A 16985-nucleotide genomic window follows, 5' to 3' on the forward strand; every position below is an offset into this window, starting at 1 on the left:
TGGGTGGTTAAAATCTCTCAAATGAATAAACAGAGCATTAGACTCTTGTACACTTCTAATGCTATGTTTATGTTGTAAAAAAGTTGGTAGAATTACCGACGATATGTCTGACCACCTCAAAACTTCAAGGGTGATGGACTGATTACATCGTCTTCAAGTCTCTTCTGCTTCTATCAACTTTTCTGTACTCGACTGAAGAAGCCTACTGTGTAGGCGAAACGTTTCGAAATAAAGATACCTAACTGTTGCATATGTGTCTTACCTAACAACCTGTCGGTATTTTATACCATTTTAATGTTCAGTCTGTCAGACACTGCAACACAATGGTATCTTGATACAGACCTGAAATCAACTTCGACAACCTCTACTAGTGAGAACGGCTGGATTTGAGAGGGACCTGACCTCCCAACATCTGCGTTCTACTAGTGACCTACGTCTCACCTCCTGGCGCTATATAAGGCTCCATCCTATTACTTCAATTCCATATTGTTTCAGACTATGGAACAATGCTCTTCTCCAGACCGAGGGACTGACCACCTCAAAACTTCAAGGGTGATGGACTGATTACATCGTCTTCAAGTCTCTTCTGTTTCTATCAACTTTTCTGTACTCGACTGAAGAAGCCTACTGTGTAGGCGAAACGTTTCGAAATAAAGATACCTAACTTGCATGTGTGTCTTACCTAACAACCTGTCGGTATTTTATACCATTTTAATGTTCAATGTGAAGTTAATGCGGAGAATTAAGTCAGATGAGGATCAGGCAGGACTTCAAAGAGACCTGGACAGACTGGACACCTGGTCCAGCAACTGGCTTCTCGAATTTAACCCCTCCAAATGCAAAGTCATGAAGATCGGGGAAGGGCACAGAAGACCGCAGACGGAGTATAGGCTAGGTGGCCAAAGACTGCAAACCTCGCTCAAAGAGAAAGATCTTGGGGTGAGTATAACACCGAGCATGTCTCCGGAAGCACACATCAACCAGTTAACTGCTGCAGCATATGGGAGCCTGGCAAACCTGAGAACAGCGTTCCGATACCTTAGTAAGGAATCGTTCAAGACACTGTACACTGTGTACGTCAGGCCCATACTGGAGTATGCAGCACCTGTTTGGAACCCGCACTTGATCAAGCACGTCAAGAAATTAGAGAAAGTGCAAAGGTTTGTGACAAGGTTAGTTCCAGAGCTAAGGGGAATGTCCTATGAAGAAAGGTTAAGGGAAATCGGCCTGACGACACTGGAGGACAGGAGGGTCAGGGGAGACATGATAACGACATATAAAATACTGCGCGGAATAGACAAGGTGGACAAAGGCAGGATGTTCCAGGGAGGGGACACAGAAACAAGAGGTCACAGTTGGAAGTTAAAGACTCAGATGAGTCAAAGGGATGTTAGGAAGTATTTCCTCAGTCACATAGTTGTCAGGCAGTGGAATAGCCTAGAAAGTGACGTAGTGGAGGCGGGAACCATACATAGTTTTAAGACGAGGTTTGATAAAGCTCATGGAGCAGGGAGAGAGGACCCAGTAGCAACCAGTGAACAGGCGGGGCCAGGAGCTAGGACTCGACCCCTGCAACCACAAATAGGTAAGTACAAATAGGTGAGTACACACACACACACACACACACACACACACACATATATATATATATATATATATATATATATATATATATATATATATATATATATATATATATCGTCTGAGGAATGGTAGGTAATCAAGTTTGATACAAGAGGAAAGTAGCTCCAGTTCCTTGGATGAACAGTCCCTTAAGCAGCATCAAGGTACCAACAGCCTCCCATCAAGCATTAGGGGAATTGCCAATAAACCCCTGGCTGCCTTCAAGAGAGAGCTGGACAGATACCTAAAGTCAGTGCCAGATCAGCCGGGCTGTGGCTCGTACGTTGGACTGCGTGCGGCCAGCAGTAACAGCCTAGTTGATCATTTTTTCTTTTTTCTTTTTCTTCTTCTTCTTCTTCTTTTTCTTCTTCCTCTTCCCCTTTCCTCTCTCCTTTTCTCCTCTGGGTTGTCTTTCTCTCTCCTGTCTCGTGTTTCTGTTCCTTCTTTATTTTATTTCACCACTTCCCCTTTCACGCACCTCGGTGCGCTTGCTCTCCCTCTGTGGGTTTCTAGCTCTCTTGCAGTGCTCCCCTTCCTTTGTATTTGACTGGCTCGTCTTCCTTATTTCCCACTTCTACCACTACCACTACTACTACCTCTTCTTCTTCTACTACATCTACTGATGAAATTAGACACATGTGCGGCGTCTGGTTGTCTTTGTTGTGGACGTTTCGCCATCCAGTGGCTGGCTGGATGGCGAAACGTCTACGGTGGGGATGCCCGGGTGTTGTGCGTGTGTCATTTCATCCTGTCGGTATTATATACAATTCTTGTACTACTACTACTACTACTACTACTACCACTACTACTACCTCCACCTCTTCCTGCCTATATATAGCCGTCCTGCTCCTTCTCTGTTAGTGTGACTTTGTCAATGGTCCAAGTCGGACCGAAACGTCGTCGTAAGCTTCTGTCTTTTATGTGCGGGTTATTTGAGTATCGTTCCAGTCACGGTATTGTGCCTTTTTGTTATTTAGTTATTTAGTTGATCAGGCCCTGATCCATCGTGAGGCCTGGTCATGGACCGGGCCGCGGGGGCGTTGATCCCCGGAATAACCTCCAGGTAACCAGGTAACCCCCTGTGAAGGAATTACTTGGTTGAGTGTCACCAGCTGTTCTTAATAAGAAGAGGAAGGCCAGTGTTAAGGTGGTGTGTATGTGGTAACACCGGGCGTGTTATGTAGTAACCCTGGGTATGTTATGTGGTAACCCTGGGCATGTTGTGTGGTAACCCTGGGCATATTCTGTGGTGACCCTGGGCAATTTTTGATGTGACCCCGAGCATCTGTGGTAACCTCGGGCATGTTTTGAGGTTAGCGACCTGTGTGTGTGTGTGTGTGTGTGTGTGTGTGTGTGTGTGTGTTGGGCTGATACATCATTCATAGTGTTCATTTTTGGTTCCTGTATTGATGTTGTTTATCTTATTCATCTTTGGTCGCTGCATTGAGATTGTTCACGTTGTTTATCTTTGGTCGCTATATTGAGATTGCTCATCTTGGGTCGTTGTATTGATGGTGTTCATCTCTGGTCGCTGTATTGAGGTTGTTTGTCAGGTCAGAGTGCGGTTAAATCTTTGATAGTTAAGGCACGTTCATATTATGTGTGTATAGTTAGGTAATTATTTGTTTGTCTTCAGGTTAGAGTATTCTGCTAGGTTCTGTCGCCTAGTTGACTCTACAGCGTTGACGACCGAGTTTGTTGCGGTCTTGTTGACCAGGTCTGGCGTGGTCTGTGTAGGTTGGTGCGGTCTTGTTGACCAGGTCTGGCGTGGTCTGTGTAGTTTGGTGCGGTCTTGTTGACCAGGTTTGGCGTGGTCTGTGTAGGTTGGTGCGGTCTTGTTGACCAGGTAGGTTGGTGCGGTCTTGTTGACCAGGTCTGGCGTGGTCTGTGTAGGTTGGTGCGGTCTTGTTGACCAGGTCTGGCGTGGTCTGTGTAGTTTGGTGCGGTCTTGTTGACCAGGTTTGGCGTGGTCTGGTGCGGTCTTGTTGACCAGACCTAGTGTGGTCTAGTGTAATTTGGTACGGTCTTGTTGACCAGGTCTGGCGTGGTCTGTGTAGGTTGGTGCGGTCTTGTTGACCAGGTCTGGCGTGGTCTGTGTAGGTTGGTGCGGTCTTGTTGACCAGGTTTGGCGTGGTCTGGTGCGGTCTTGTTGACCAGACCTAGTGTGGTCTAGTGTAATTTGGTACGGTCTTGTTGACCAGGTCTGGCGTAGTCTGTGTAGGTTGGTGCGGTCTTGTTGACCAGGTCTGGCGTGGTCTGTGTAGGTTGGTGCGGTCTTGTTGACCAGGTATGGCGTGGTCTGTGTAGTTTGGTGCGGTCTTGTTAACCAGGTCAGGCGTAGTTTAGTATGGTCTTGTTAACCAGATCTGGCGTGGTCTGTGTAGGTTGGTGCGGTCTTGTTGACCAGGTCTGGCGTGGTCTGGTGTAGGTTGGTGCGGTCTTGTTGACCAGGTCTGGCGTGGTCTGTGTAGGTTGGTGCGGTCTTGTTGACCAGGTCTGGCGTGGTCTGTGTAGGTTGGTGCGGTCTTGTTGACCAGGTCTGGCGTGGTCTGTGTAGGTTGGTGCGGTCTTGTTGACCAGGTCTGGCGTGGTCTGGTGTAGTTTGGTGCGGTCTTGTTGACCAGGTCTGGCGTGGTCTGGTGTAGTTTGGTGCGGTCTTGTTGACCAGGTCTGGCGTGGTCTGGTGTAGTTTGGTGCGGTCTTGTTGACCAGGTCTGGCGTGGTCTGGTGTAGTTTGGTGCGGTCTTGTTGACCAGGTCTGGCGTGGTCTGGTGTAGTTTGGTGCGGTCTTGTTGACCAGGTCTGGCGTGGTCTGGTGTAGTTTGGTGCGGTCTTGTTGACCAGGTCTGGCGTGGTCTGGTGTAGTTTGGTGTGGTCTTGTTGACCAGGTCTGGCGTGGTCTGGTGTAGATTGGTGCGGTCTTGTTGACCAGGTCTGGCGTGGTCTGGTGTAGTTTGGTGTGGTCTTGTTGACCAGGTCTGGCGTGGTCTGGTGTAGATTGGTGCGGTCTTGTTGACCAGGTCTGGCGTGGTCTGTGTAGGTTGGTGCGGTCTTGTTGACCAGGTCTGGCGTGGTCTGGTGTAGGTTGGTGCGGTCTTGTTGACCAGGTCTGGCGTGGTCTGGTGTAGGTTGGTGCGGTCTTGTTGACCAGGTCTGGCGTGGTCTGGTGTAGTTTGGTGCGGTCTTGTTGACCAGGTCTGGCGTGGTCTGTGTAGGTTGGTGCGGTCTTGTTGACCAGGTCTGGCGTGGTCTGGTGTAGGTTGGTGCGGTCTTGTTGACCAGGTCTGGCGTGGTCTGGTGTAGTTTGGTGCGGTCTTGTTGACCAGGTCTGGCGTGGTCTGGTGTAGGTTGGTGCGGTCTTGTTGACCAGGTCTGGCGTGGTCTGGTGTAGGTTGGTGCGGTCTTGTTGACCAGGTCTGGCGTGGTCTGGTGTAGGTTGGTGCGGTCTTGTTGACCAGGTCTGGCGTGGTCTGGTGTAGTTTGGTGCGGTCTTGTTGACCAGGTCTGGCGTGGTCTGTGTAGGTTGGTGCGGTCTTGTTGACCAGGTCTGGCGTGGTCTGGTGTAGGTTGGTGCGGTCTTGTTGACCAGGTCTGGCGTGGTCTGGTGTAGTTTGGTGCGGTCTTGTTGACCAGGTCTGGCGTGGTCTGTGTAGGTTGGTGCGGTCTTGTTGACCAGGTCTGGCGTGGTCTGTGTAGGTTGGTGCGGTCTTGTTGACCAGGTCTGGCGTGGTCTGGTGTAGTTTGGTGCGGTCTTGTTGACCAGGTCTGGCGTGGTCTGGTGTAGGTTGGTGCGGTCTTGTTGACCAGGTCTGGCGTGGTCTGGTGTAGGTTGGTGCGGTCTTGTTGACCAGGTCTGGCGTGGTCTGGTGTGACATTGACGAACATTACTACAGTGTATTTCAAGAATACAGTTATTCTACCTTGTAACATACTGAGCAAAATTATTAACTATGGATTGAGAGAAGATAACTGTATTGGATCTCAGATTTTTTCCTTACAAGTTTCCATGCAAAAACTTAAGAACGCCTCTTCAGAGTGTCTTCAAACTTTCAACGCTGGAATATCTTATATATAGAAAGGTTCGGATTGTTGTTGGACTATGTAGATGTCACTTCCCAAGTTTTGTATATAATATTCAATGGTATATTGTTCCATGTGACAATTGCTGACTTAAGAGTGGCTTCATACTTTAATACTAAAGTATTTAACCCAAAGAAAGATTAACATCATTTTTGTGGTGTGTAGGTGCAAATTTGCCAACTTTATAAAGCAGTTTAAAATAGCTGGAGTTTTATGACTGATCGTGGGTTCAATCCCCGCCCGTGGTATGGTTTGTTTGCAATCGTATTATTACGATTTCGTGAGTCATTATTGGTTCCTGTATAACAACCTGAGAATTTCTCTTCAGATTGACTACATCAACACTGGTGTATAAGTTTGAGTGGAAAGTTCAGATTGGTTTTGGTCAGTGTAGGGGCCAACACTAGACTCACAACGCCTGTTTTCTGACCCCACATAGTGTTTCCAGTGGTCTGAACTCAAAACGATAAATTTATGGATTTATTAGCAATACAAAAAAATAATATATATATCTGTCCCCCAAAGGTTGCCCTTAGTTCACCTAATGGGTTAGACAAGTCCTGAAAATCAGTCATGAGGAAGGTGACACCGAGCAGCAAGTCTCCTTATACCCGTTTTTTTTTTCCTCATATAACAGTAAACAGAAGAGTTCGATTGGTTAAGACTGAGGGAACTACCAAACAAGTGTTCGGTCACCCTACCTGGAGTCTACCTGGAGGGTATTCCGGGGATCAACGCCCCTCGCGGCCCGGTCCACGACCAGACCTCCCGGTGGATCAGTAAAGGTTTTCTGTACACTCTCTAGCTCTGCAGTTTCACTCTGTGAGAACAACCGAAGTGTTCGGTCTTAAACTGAGAACAGCCGAATTGTTCGGTCTTAATCTGCGAGAACAGTCGAAGTGTTCGGTCTTAATCTATAAGAACAACCAAAATATTCTGTTTTAACCTGTGAGAACAACCGAACCGTGTTCGGTCAACCTAGGCTGTGAGAACATCCGGAGACTAACAACAGCTGCTTCAGAGTATAATGAAATTATATTTCGTGTTTTGTTATAATGGCTGATATAACAGCGTGAGATGTAATTACGATACAAATGTTAATACGACAAGTGGATGTGGGTTGCAGTAGACCCGCCCTGCCCACAGCTATCCTACCGGTTCTGAGGGCAACAAGGGCATCACCTCTTGCTTTGTTAAGCTTTCCTCTGCACCTTCCTCCTCCTCCTCCTCATTCTCACCATCATCTTTACAGTCATTATGACCATCATTATTTTCACTCAAATTGATTTAAATTCTGACCACTAGAGAAGATGCGCTAGCTTTCAAATTATGTTCTTGGGTAATACAGCGCCTGAAGGATGGGAGGTGATCAGGTTTGTCCCAAGGAAGGTGAGGAGAACTCCATTTCCTTGGCTCAAGAGCGTTTCACCAACATCAAAGTACCCCCATTGAAGGTGTTAGTTTTAGCATCGTCATTGAGACACGAATTGTGGGCAGTTTAAATATAACTTGGACGGATACATGAGTGTATGAGGTGGGTGTGAGTTAGACGTACTTAGCTGAGTCAGTAGCACTCGTTCTTATATCTTAATATATGAATTGTTATCAATACATGTAATTATATGAACTACTAAGCCCACGTGGGTTATTCAACGCAAGTAGAGGCGTGGAGACTCGATCCTCCTCCTGCTGATCTCCAGCTAGAAACGTTACTTTCGCAGCTAGAATTATCGCTCACTAATCCTTTAATAAGCAAAGCAGTGGTAGGTATTGTGGGTTCGTAGTTTTTAGAAAATCCTCGAAGAGATACTTGAAAAGACATGATAGACAATACCAGATTGTTTAACTCGAACAAAAGCAGAATAAGTGGATACTGATGGAAGTTTAATACACAAATGATCCATTTGGATAGCGATACTAGTAGAGAAGTGAAAGAGATCAGAGGGCGACATAATAGCAGAAGTAGAAACAGTAGGTATACAGTAGTGAAAGAGACTAGAGGGCGACGCAACAGTAACAGAAACAAGCAATAGCTACACATCAGTTAAGTGCACAAGACTAGAGGGCAACAGAAGCAGAAATAATAGCTAGTCGAGAAATAGAAAGATTAAGGGCGACACAACAACAAAGGCAAAAACAATAGACGCACAGTAGTGGAGAAGTGGAAGAGATTAATTAAGGGCGACACAGTAGGAGAAGCAGAAACATTTCGCCGGGGGTTCATATCAACCGAATAACCTCTGTAGCCAGTGCTCGCCTGGGAAATCTAAACGTGTTTAAGGAATCTCAACACAGTTTTTTCGTGTGCTTTATTCAACATATGTTAGGCCCATCTTGGAGTGCAGCACCAGTAAGGAACCCACACCTGAGGAAGCATGTTAAGAAACTGGAGAAAGTACAGAAGTACGAAACAAGGATTGTTCCTGAGTTAAAAGGTATGGACTATGAGGAGAAGCTAATGGAATTGAATCTGACGACATTAGAGGATAGAGGAAACTGGATAGAAATGATAACATACAAAATACTCAGGGGAATTGATAGGGCAGACAGGGACAGACATTTTTTAAGAGTCGAGAAACGGGATCTCGGGGACACAACTGGAAGTTAGAAACAGATGTCAGGATGCATTTCTTTGTCTCAGTGTGGTCGGCAAGTAGAATGATCTCGACGAAGAAGTGGTAGAGGCGGGCTGCATACATAGTTTTAAGAACAGGTACGATAAGACCACGAGGCTAGGCGGGAACGAATCTGGCAAACGGTGTTTACTGTAGTTGGTGAAGTGGAAGGGACTAGAGGGCGACACAATAGGAGAAACAGTACAGCTTTGTAAAAAGATGTGATAGTTGCAGATAAGGCAGACAACTCTTGACAAGCTGGAGTGTGTAATGAAGTCAGATATAGAGTGCGTAAAGAAGTCAGGTATGTTACAAACAAATGGTGAGCGTGTAATCCAGGAAGTCAAGGTTACCAAGTTCAAGTGTGTAACCGAAGACAAGGTTATCAAATCTGAGTGCTAAGCCATTGTTACCAAGCTGGAGTGTATAACCCAGGCAGCCATTGTTACCAAGCTGAAGTGTATAACCCAGGAAGCCATTGTTACCAAGCTGGAGTGTATAACCCAGGCAGCCATTGTTACCAAGCTGGAATGTATAACCCAGGCATCCATTGTTACCAAGCTGAAGTGTATAACCCAGGCAGCCATTGTTACCAAGCTGAAGTGTATAACCCAGGCAGCCATTGTTACCAAGCTGAAGTGTATAACCCAGGCAGCCATTGTTACCAAGCTGAAATGTATAACCCAGGCAGCCATTGTTACCAAGTTGAAGTGTATAACCCAGGCAGCCATTGTTACCAAGCTGGAGTGTATAACCCAGGCAGCCATTGTTACCAAACTGAAGTGTATAACCCAGGCAGCCATTGTTACCAAACTGAAGTGTATAACCCAGGAAGCCATTGTTACCAAGCTGGAGTGTTACCCAGGCAGCTTGTTACCAAACTGAAGTGTATAACCCAGGCAGCCAAGCTGGAGTGTATACCCAGGCAATTGTTACCAAAGTAGGCTGTATAACCCAGAGAGCCATTGTTACCAAAGTACGCTGTATAACCCAGAGAGCCATTGTTACCAAAGTAGGATGCATAACCCAGCCAGCTATTGTTACCAAAGTAGGATGCATAACCCAGCCAGCTATTGTTACCAAAGTAGGATGTATAACCCAGCCAGCTATTGTTACGAAAGTAGGATGTATAACCCAGCCAGCTATTGTTACCAAAGTAGGATGCATAACCCAGCCAGCTATTATTAGCAAAGTAGGATGCATAACCCAGCCAGCTATTATTAGCAAAGTAGGATTTATAACCCAGCCAGCTATTGTTACCAAAGTAGGATGTATAACCCAGCCAGCTATTGTTACCAAGCTGAAATGTATAACCCAGGCAGCCATTGTTACCAAGTTGAAGTGTATAACCCAAGCAGCCATTGTTACCAAGCTGAAGTGTATAACCCAGGCAGCCATTGTTACCAAGTTGAAGTGTATAACCCAGGCAGCCATTGTTACCAAGCTGGAGTGTATAACCCAGGCAGCCATTGTTACCAAACTGAAGTGTATAACCCAGGAAGCCATTGTTACCAAGCTGAAGTGTATAACCCAGGCAGCCATTGTTACCAAGCTGGAGTGTATAACCCAGGCAGCCATTGTTACCAAACTGAAGTGTATAACCCAGGAAGCCATTGTTACCAAGCTGGAGTGTATAACCCAGGCAGCCATTGTTACCAAAGTAGGCTGTATAACCCAGAGAGCCATTGTTACCAAAGTAGGCTGTATAACCCAGAGAGCCATTGTTACCAAAGTAGGATGCATAACCCAGCCAGCTATTGTTACCAAAGTAGGATGCATAACCCAGCCAGCTATTGTTACCAAAGTAGGATGTATAACCCAGCCAGCTATTGTTACCAAAGTAGGATGTATAACCCAGGCAGCTATTGTTACCAAAGTAGGATGCATAACCCAGCCAGCTATTATTAGCAAAGTAGGATGCATAACCCAGCCAGCTATTATTAGCAAAGTAGGATTTATAACCCAGCCAGCTATTGTTACCAAAGTAGGATGCATAACCCAGCCAGCTATTGTTACCAAAGTAGGATGTATAACCCAGCCAGCTATTGTTACCAAGGTATGGTGTATATCCCATTCAACCATTGTTACCAACATATTGTAACTTCAAGAGAAGACATGGTTTTGAAACGTATGAGTGGTTCTGGCCGGTTGTGGCCCGGTGGCCTGGTGGCTAAAGCTCCCGCTTCACACACGGAGGGCCCGGGTTCGATTCCCGGCGGGTGGAAACATTTCGACACGTTTCCTTACACCTGTTGTCCTGTTCACCTAGCAGCAAATAGGTACCTGGGTGTTAGTCGACTGGTGTGGGTCGCATCCTGGGGGACAAGATTAAGGACCCCAATGGAAATAAGTTAGACAGTCCTCGATGACGCACTGACTTTCTTGGGTTATCCTGGGTGGCTAACCCTCCGGGGTTAAAAATCCGAACGAAATCTTATCTTATCTGGCTGCATGACTTCTACCTTTCCTACATAAAAATATTCTGCTGTGATTTTGTTATTCTCATGAGGGAGTAATTATGGTAGTGACGCCATCAATTAGGAGGGTAGGTCATAGAACGGGCCGCGGGGACAATGACCCCCGAGACTGACTACGTAGAGGCTCCACAATAGTGATTGGTTGTACTCGGCTAAGTTGAGTATGGAAGTCTCTCATCATCTGTTGCCCCTCAAGGAAGGTTCCTTGATGTTGGTGAGGGGCTCTTGATTTAGGGAATTGAATCTGTGCTCCAGTTCCCCGAATTAAGCCTGAATGCCTTCCACATCCTCCCCAGGCGCTGTATAATCCACCGGGTTTAGCGCTTCTCCCTTGATTATAATAATAATCATCATCTGTTGTCCCGTAGCTTGGTAGGCAACGCTCTCGCCTCACACACTTGAGTGTGTGAGGCTTGGTTTTTTTTTTTGGGGTCGTCTTGGGTTTTTAATCCTCTGAAATTACTAATTTCAATAAGGTCTTCTAATTAGTTACAACACGTTAATTGACGTTAACGTAACCAGAACTAAATAGCGTGTTTATAGAAATTAGCTTAAGGATATAAATAAATAATGAGCAAAAACCTTTGTTATAACGTTTTGCTTTCCTTGAGCGAAACGTTGTTGTGTAAATAACTTCTATGTAGTCCTCACACATAACTCGAATAGTTTACAGTATTTACACGTATATAGTAAATTATGTAGAAGCTTAGGAAAACCCAATTAATTCTTAAGCTTTTATGTTGTTTGATGCATCTTTGTCATGTACTGGTCGGCTCGTTGTTCCTTCTGTTTTGAGAATATAAAGTTAAAAACAACATTGGAACCAAGAGAGATTAAAATATGCTAGGACAGGTAACCGGGAAAAACCGTTCTTCATCACATTAACAGTTTAGTCACGGCTCATAAACAACAGAAAACGTTTTGTACGTCGTCGTTTTCTTTTAAAGGATTTTAAAGGCATCCTAAATTATTTTTAAACTCTACTGATTTCTTTTTATTATTGGCTTTATTTATTTAAATTATCATATAGAGGTTTTACATATAGATAAATTACATTAATATATTGTACATATTTATATTGGTTCCTCTGTCACGCACATATATATTTATTGGGAGTCATTCTTTTAGAGCTACAAAACTAGGATAAGTTTATTTAGGTACACGTAAATACAGTTACACAAATTATCATTCATAGTAATATATGTGTAAATTACTTAGGATATCCCCCAAAAATTAGACACGGTGAATTATTTTCTTTGTTTTTAGATCAGACTCGCGTCAGGAAACACTTGTCCTGTTACCTGGAGGTTATTCCGGGGATCAACGCCCCCACGGCCTGGTTCATGACCAGGCCTCCCGATGGATCAGAGCCTGATCAACTAGGCTGTTACTGCTGGCCGCACGCAGTCCAACGTACGAGCCACAGCCCAGCTGATCCGGCACTGACTTTAGGTATGTGTCCAGCTCTCTCTTGAAGGCAGCTGACGAACCTTACATAATAATAATAATAATAATAATAATAATAATAATAATAATAATAATAATAATAATAATATCTTCTACAATTACAAGGTATAGAGTCCTAGCTGACATTAACGACATACTACTATATAGAAAGCCGCTTGCTATGCAGAGTATTTCGGGCAAATTAGGTCAATTTTGTCCCGGGATGCGACCCACACCAATCGACTAACACCCAGGTACTTATTAATAATTACTAATGGGTGAATATGGACAACCGGTGTAAGAAAAGACTCCCACAGTTTCAACACTCTCCAGGAATCGTAACCGGACACTCACTGTGTGGCATTTTGCTCACTAGTATATAATTTCCAGCAGGATTGGAGTGTCTTACACATTTATATAGCAGTTTTCTTAGGGATGTGGCCAAAAACAGTCGATTAACATCTAGTACTTATTTTTTTTTTACTTATATGTTGTCTGGGGCAACAGGAGTCATTCTATCGAACTAAAGGCCTTTCGATTGTGAGCTGAATATTTTGATATACGTAACTGACATGTTCTGATGATTTTATCCACGTGTCGTCACTGAACCTTAAACATAACCCAGCTTAACCAGTGTTAGGTCCATTGAGGTGTATGTACATTTTTCCTGTGTTACAACATTGAGGACCGTCTGATGTTGAAGAGTTAGGTTAGATCTGCTTCATGATTTTCTTTCAAATCTTCCGTAATTTTGCTGGAGTGGACTACTGAAAAAAAGAAAACATGACAGTCTTATGATTATTAACCCAAGATGACTTAATAAGGTAAGGTAGTGTGACATATTTCCATATGCCCCACAGCTGTCGACAAATTTCTCTTTTTAACTGAACAAGTTTGAGCCCTTCTAGGTACCTAGTTACTGCTACGTGAACACGAGCAGCAGGAGTAAGGGAACTTATACATCTGCCCTGCTTGACAATGTACCCATGTCCTGTTAGTTGTGAGAGGAATGTGCTACTACTCAGCGATAGGCAGGATCTTCCTGTTATAAAGCATGCTTTTTTTTACCACAAACTACCACCCTGAGTATGGGTTTTAGGTCGTGAGAGACCCTGTTATGGGTTGGTCCGTTAGAGGTGTCGCTGGGGTCACCAGTAACGGGCGACAGCCATCCACTGAAAAACTCAACGAATTATCAAGAAAATTTATAGTTTCGGCCTCACGCTGAGGTGTTCTGTGTTTCGCCTTCCTGTGGCCTATATTGCACGCTCTGACATATATTCACGTGGCATATACACCTACACTGAGAGGTGTGTAATATATATAAATATTCCCATAATATTTATATGGCCTCAAAACTGTTGTAAAAAAAAGTTAGAATTGTTGACTGTAACACCATTTGAAGATTGTCCTAAATGAAATCTACTTATGTCTGTGTATATACAGTACACTGCGAGTTTACATTCATCCCCATTTTAAATATTAAAATATTTTTTATGTTAATGTGTACAGGTGAATTGCAGCCCTAATAACTCAGAAATAATTATTTTAATATGCATATATAGTATATTGCATTCGAGTACTTGAAGTTATTAATTTGGTTACTATCCACAAGTACTGTACTCTCTTATTTGGTTCCTTACATTTGATCCATCTCAGTTGGTTCTTGGGGTTTCAGTCAGCCTGATTTTTCTCTTTTGTAAACACTGAGCAGCGCTGTATTGCCCTAGTAGGTTTAGCGCTTCTTTTTGATGATGATAATAATATAAACACTGAAATTGTGTAGACACATCTATTTGTGCTTACCTATTTGTGGATGAACTGGTCGAGTCTTGGGTCCTGGCCCTACCTCTTAACTTTACTCCCCCTTAGCCTCGTCTGCTCTTTCATACCTATTCTTAAAAGTAAGGATGGAGCCGATCTCCACTGCTTCTTGAGAGTTATATCCGGTCTTTAATTTTCAACTGTACTCTCGTGTACCTTTCTCTCGTTTCCCAGTCTGTCTCTGATTACTTTCTCAAGTTCTTCGAGAATTTTATTGTATTGTTATCATGTCTTCCCTGGTTCTTTTATCCTCTAATATCATCAGGTTCAGTCTCTTTAGTCTCTCCTTTTCACTTAGCTCTGGGAGTAATCTCGTTGCATACGTCTTCACTTTCTGCAGTTTCTTAATTAACATGCTTTATCTTGTAAGAGTTTCACGCTGGTGCCGCATATTTAAAGATTTGTCGTATGTAGGGTAGTGGATGACTTTACTGAGATACCTGAAGGCTACTCTTAGATTTACTGAAGAGGTTATTCTGTTGTTGTGAGCCTCTGACGATATGCTCGGCACTGTGGTCATAGGAAAAACAAACATAAATGCAGTATAATGCGATCCTTTATTGACTACGTTTCCCCCTACACAGTGGGCTTTATCAAGTCACAAACAGATCTACTTGGGTAAACAGGTACAGGTACATAGGTTCCCCAGGATATCCTGGCCCGTGTTTTCTCCATGTGGTGACCCGGCAGTGGCTCCCCATAGGGGGAGTGGCATCAGGTTTTTTATCGAGGCGGCGGGTGGCAGGCGATGATCGGCATCAACATCCTCACGTTCTTAACTGCAAAATATACAAGGTTTGCTGCTACCCTGTCCTCCTGAGTGTATCCGACGGTCTGTTGTGGGAGGAGGTGGTTGCGTAGGGGCGTAGTGTCACGAGAGTCCAGTAGGTAGCGTACTTGTGAGAGCTCAACCGTCTGCTTGTAGTTATGCTTGTAATCACCTATGTGTAATTACCTGTGTTATTACACGTAGATAATTACGTATTTGTAGTTATATGAGCTAAGCTCATGGTGTCATGTTTCGTAGTTTTAACCTATCATGAAGTATTTTTAATTTCTATCATTCCATACCTCCACTTGTAATTTATTTCGTTGTTCAGTCACTCTGTTGACAAAACTTTGAGAGGCGCACTCTAAAAAGATGTAGATTATAAAATTATTATTTCTTTCCCAGAACGTACAGGTGAGTATAAGTGACAGGTGCACCTGGTGACGGTGTCGTGACATCATGAAGTGAGTTGGTGATGGAATCATGACACCATGATGGGGTTGGTGTCGTGACACCATGATGGTGTTGGTGTCGTGACACCATGATGGTGTTGGCGTCGTGACACCATGATGGTGATGGTGTCATCACACCATAATGGTATCGTGACTATAATGGTGATGGTGTGACACTATAACGGTGAAGGTGTCGGGTGAGGCAAATTGTTGAGCAACAGCTGAACAAGCAGCTGTTGACTCAGGAGTAGCCTTAATCACACTTTACAACGCTCACTCTTGAATGATATTACTTGTGTTAATATCTAGTTATAGGCTTCTCACCGACCTGGTGTCCGCCAGACACGTGGAGGGTTCATACAGTGCACTTTGCTCTCATGTTTACATCAGGACCTGACTACCTCAGGGTTGCACACTCCAGCACACTTCCTGCTAAACGTCAGTGACCCTCGGTCAATAACATCTGTAGTAACTTTAGCGTAATAACTCTTAACAAGCGTCACAAGAACCCTCTAACGAGCGTCACAAGAGCCTCAGCTACTCTCTGATAACTCAGCCTTCCACCAACCATCTTCCCTCATACCACTAAGTGGGTGGAGACTTTGGGCATATTTCTTTGCGAAAGGAACGTGTAATATGATATGACAGGTGACCTCTCGTTTAGAGAGGTCACATGTCAATAAGACAAACAATCGCCTGTCAATAAGACAATCACTTTGAGAAGCTTGTGAAGTGACAGATTGGATTATGAGAAATTTCTGAACAAGTCACTCCAAGAATGATAAGCTTCAAGTCACTTGTACTCTCACGTCTGTAATGTTGTTCAAAGCTTACAGCGGCTGACAAGGCAGGAGAGTGAGAAAGAGCAAAACTGGAACAAGTACAGAGATCATATATTACCCGAATAATCAATAAAACATCTAAACTACGGGGAATCCCTTAAAGCTCTGAGAATGTGCTATGTGGAACGAAAATAAAGTACATACATGATAATATAGTCATGAAAAATACTCGAGGGCCAGCTGTGTGGCATAACTTATTGAAATCAGAGATAAATGAGAGTGTAGAACAAACCTAATGTAAAGTAGAGGTGTTATAGACACAGCTACACTACTCTTGTCTGTCTTCATATTCCTCAACTTATTAACCTCCTGTCAACAGATGTCTCGGTGTACTCACCTATATGTGGCTTCAGGAATCGATTCACAGCTCCTGGCCCCGCCTCTTCACTGGTCGCTACTAGGTGCGCTCTCTTCCTGCTCCATGAACTTTATCATACCTCTTCTTAAATCTGTGTATGGATCCTGCCTCCACTACAACACTGTAGACTTTTCTACTTTCTAACAACTCTGGCTGAAGAAATACTTCATAACATCCCTGTGACTTATCTGAGTCTTCACCTTCCAACTGTTGCTGTGTCTCATCTCGGAACATTCTGTCTCTGTCCACCATGTCAATTCCTCTCAGTATTTTGTATGTTGTTATCATGTCCACCTTCTCTCTCCTGTCCTCCAGTGTTCTCACATCGATTTCTCTTAACCTCTTCTCGTAGGACATGCCCTTAGCTCCGGGACTAGTCTCGTTACAAACTTTTACACTTTCTCTAATTTCTTGACGTGCTTGACCAGGTGTGGGTTCCAGACTGGTGCTGCATACTCCAGTATGGGCCTGATGTACACGGTGTACAGGGTCCTGAGCG

At 44.2% G+C, this 16985-nt stretch overlaps 1 protein-coding gene across 6 annotated transcripts in view; it reads left to right on the plus strand.

Annotated features, from left to right (window-relative positions):
• The window catches only part of LOC128690775 (myelin regulatory factor-like protein), a 300340-nt gene that overhangs the window by 99012 nt on the left and 184343 nt on the right, over window positions 1-16985 (plus strand). For 5 of the 6 annotated variants that reach the window (XM_070088405.1, XM_070088399.1, XM_070088400.1 and 2 more), the window contains exon 2: window positions 12062-12247. The exons of the other annotated variant lie outside the window; for it this stretch is intronic. In XM_070088405.1, coding sequence (XP_069944506.1) covers window positions 12062-12247 — 186 coding nt within the window. The remainder of the gene's footprint in view (window positions 1-12061; window positions 12248-16985) is intronic. 6 annotated transcript variants of the gene reach the window in all.

This window comes from Cherax quadricarinatus, chromosome 24, assembly GCF_038502225.1.
Source record: "Cherax quadricarinatus isolate ZL_2023a chromosome 24, ASM3850222v1, whole genome shotgun sequence".
Taxonomy (NCBI): domain Eukaryota; kingdom Metazoa; phylum Arthropoda; class Malacostraca; order Decapoda; family Parastacidae; genus Cherax; species Cherax quadricarinatus.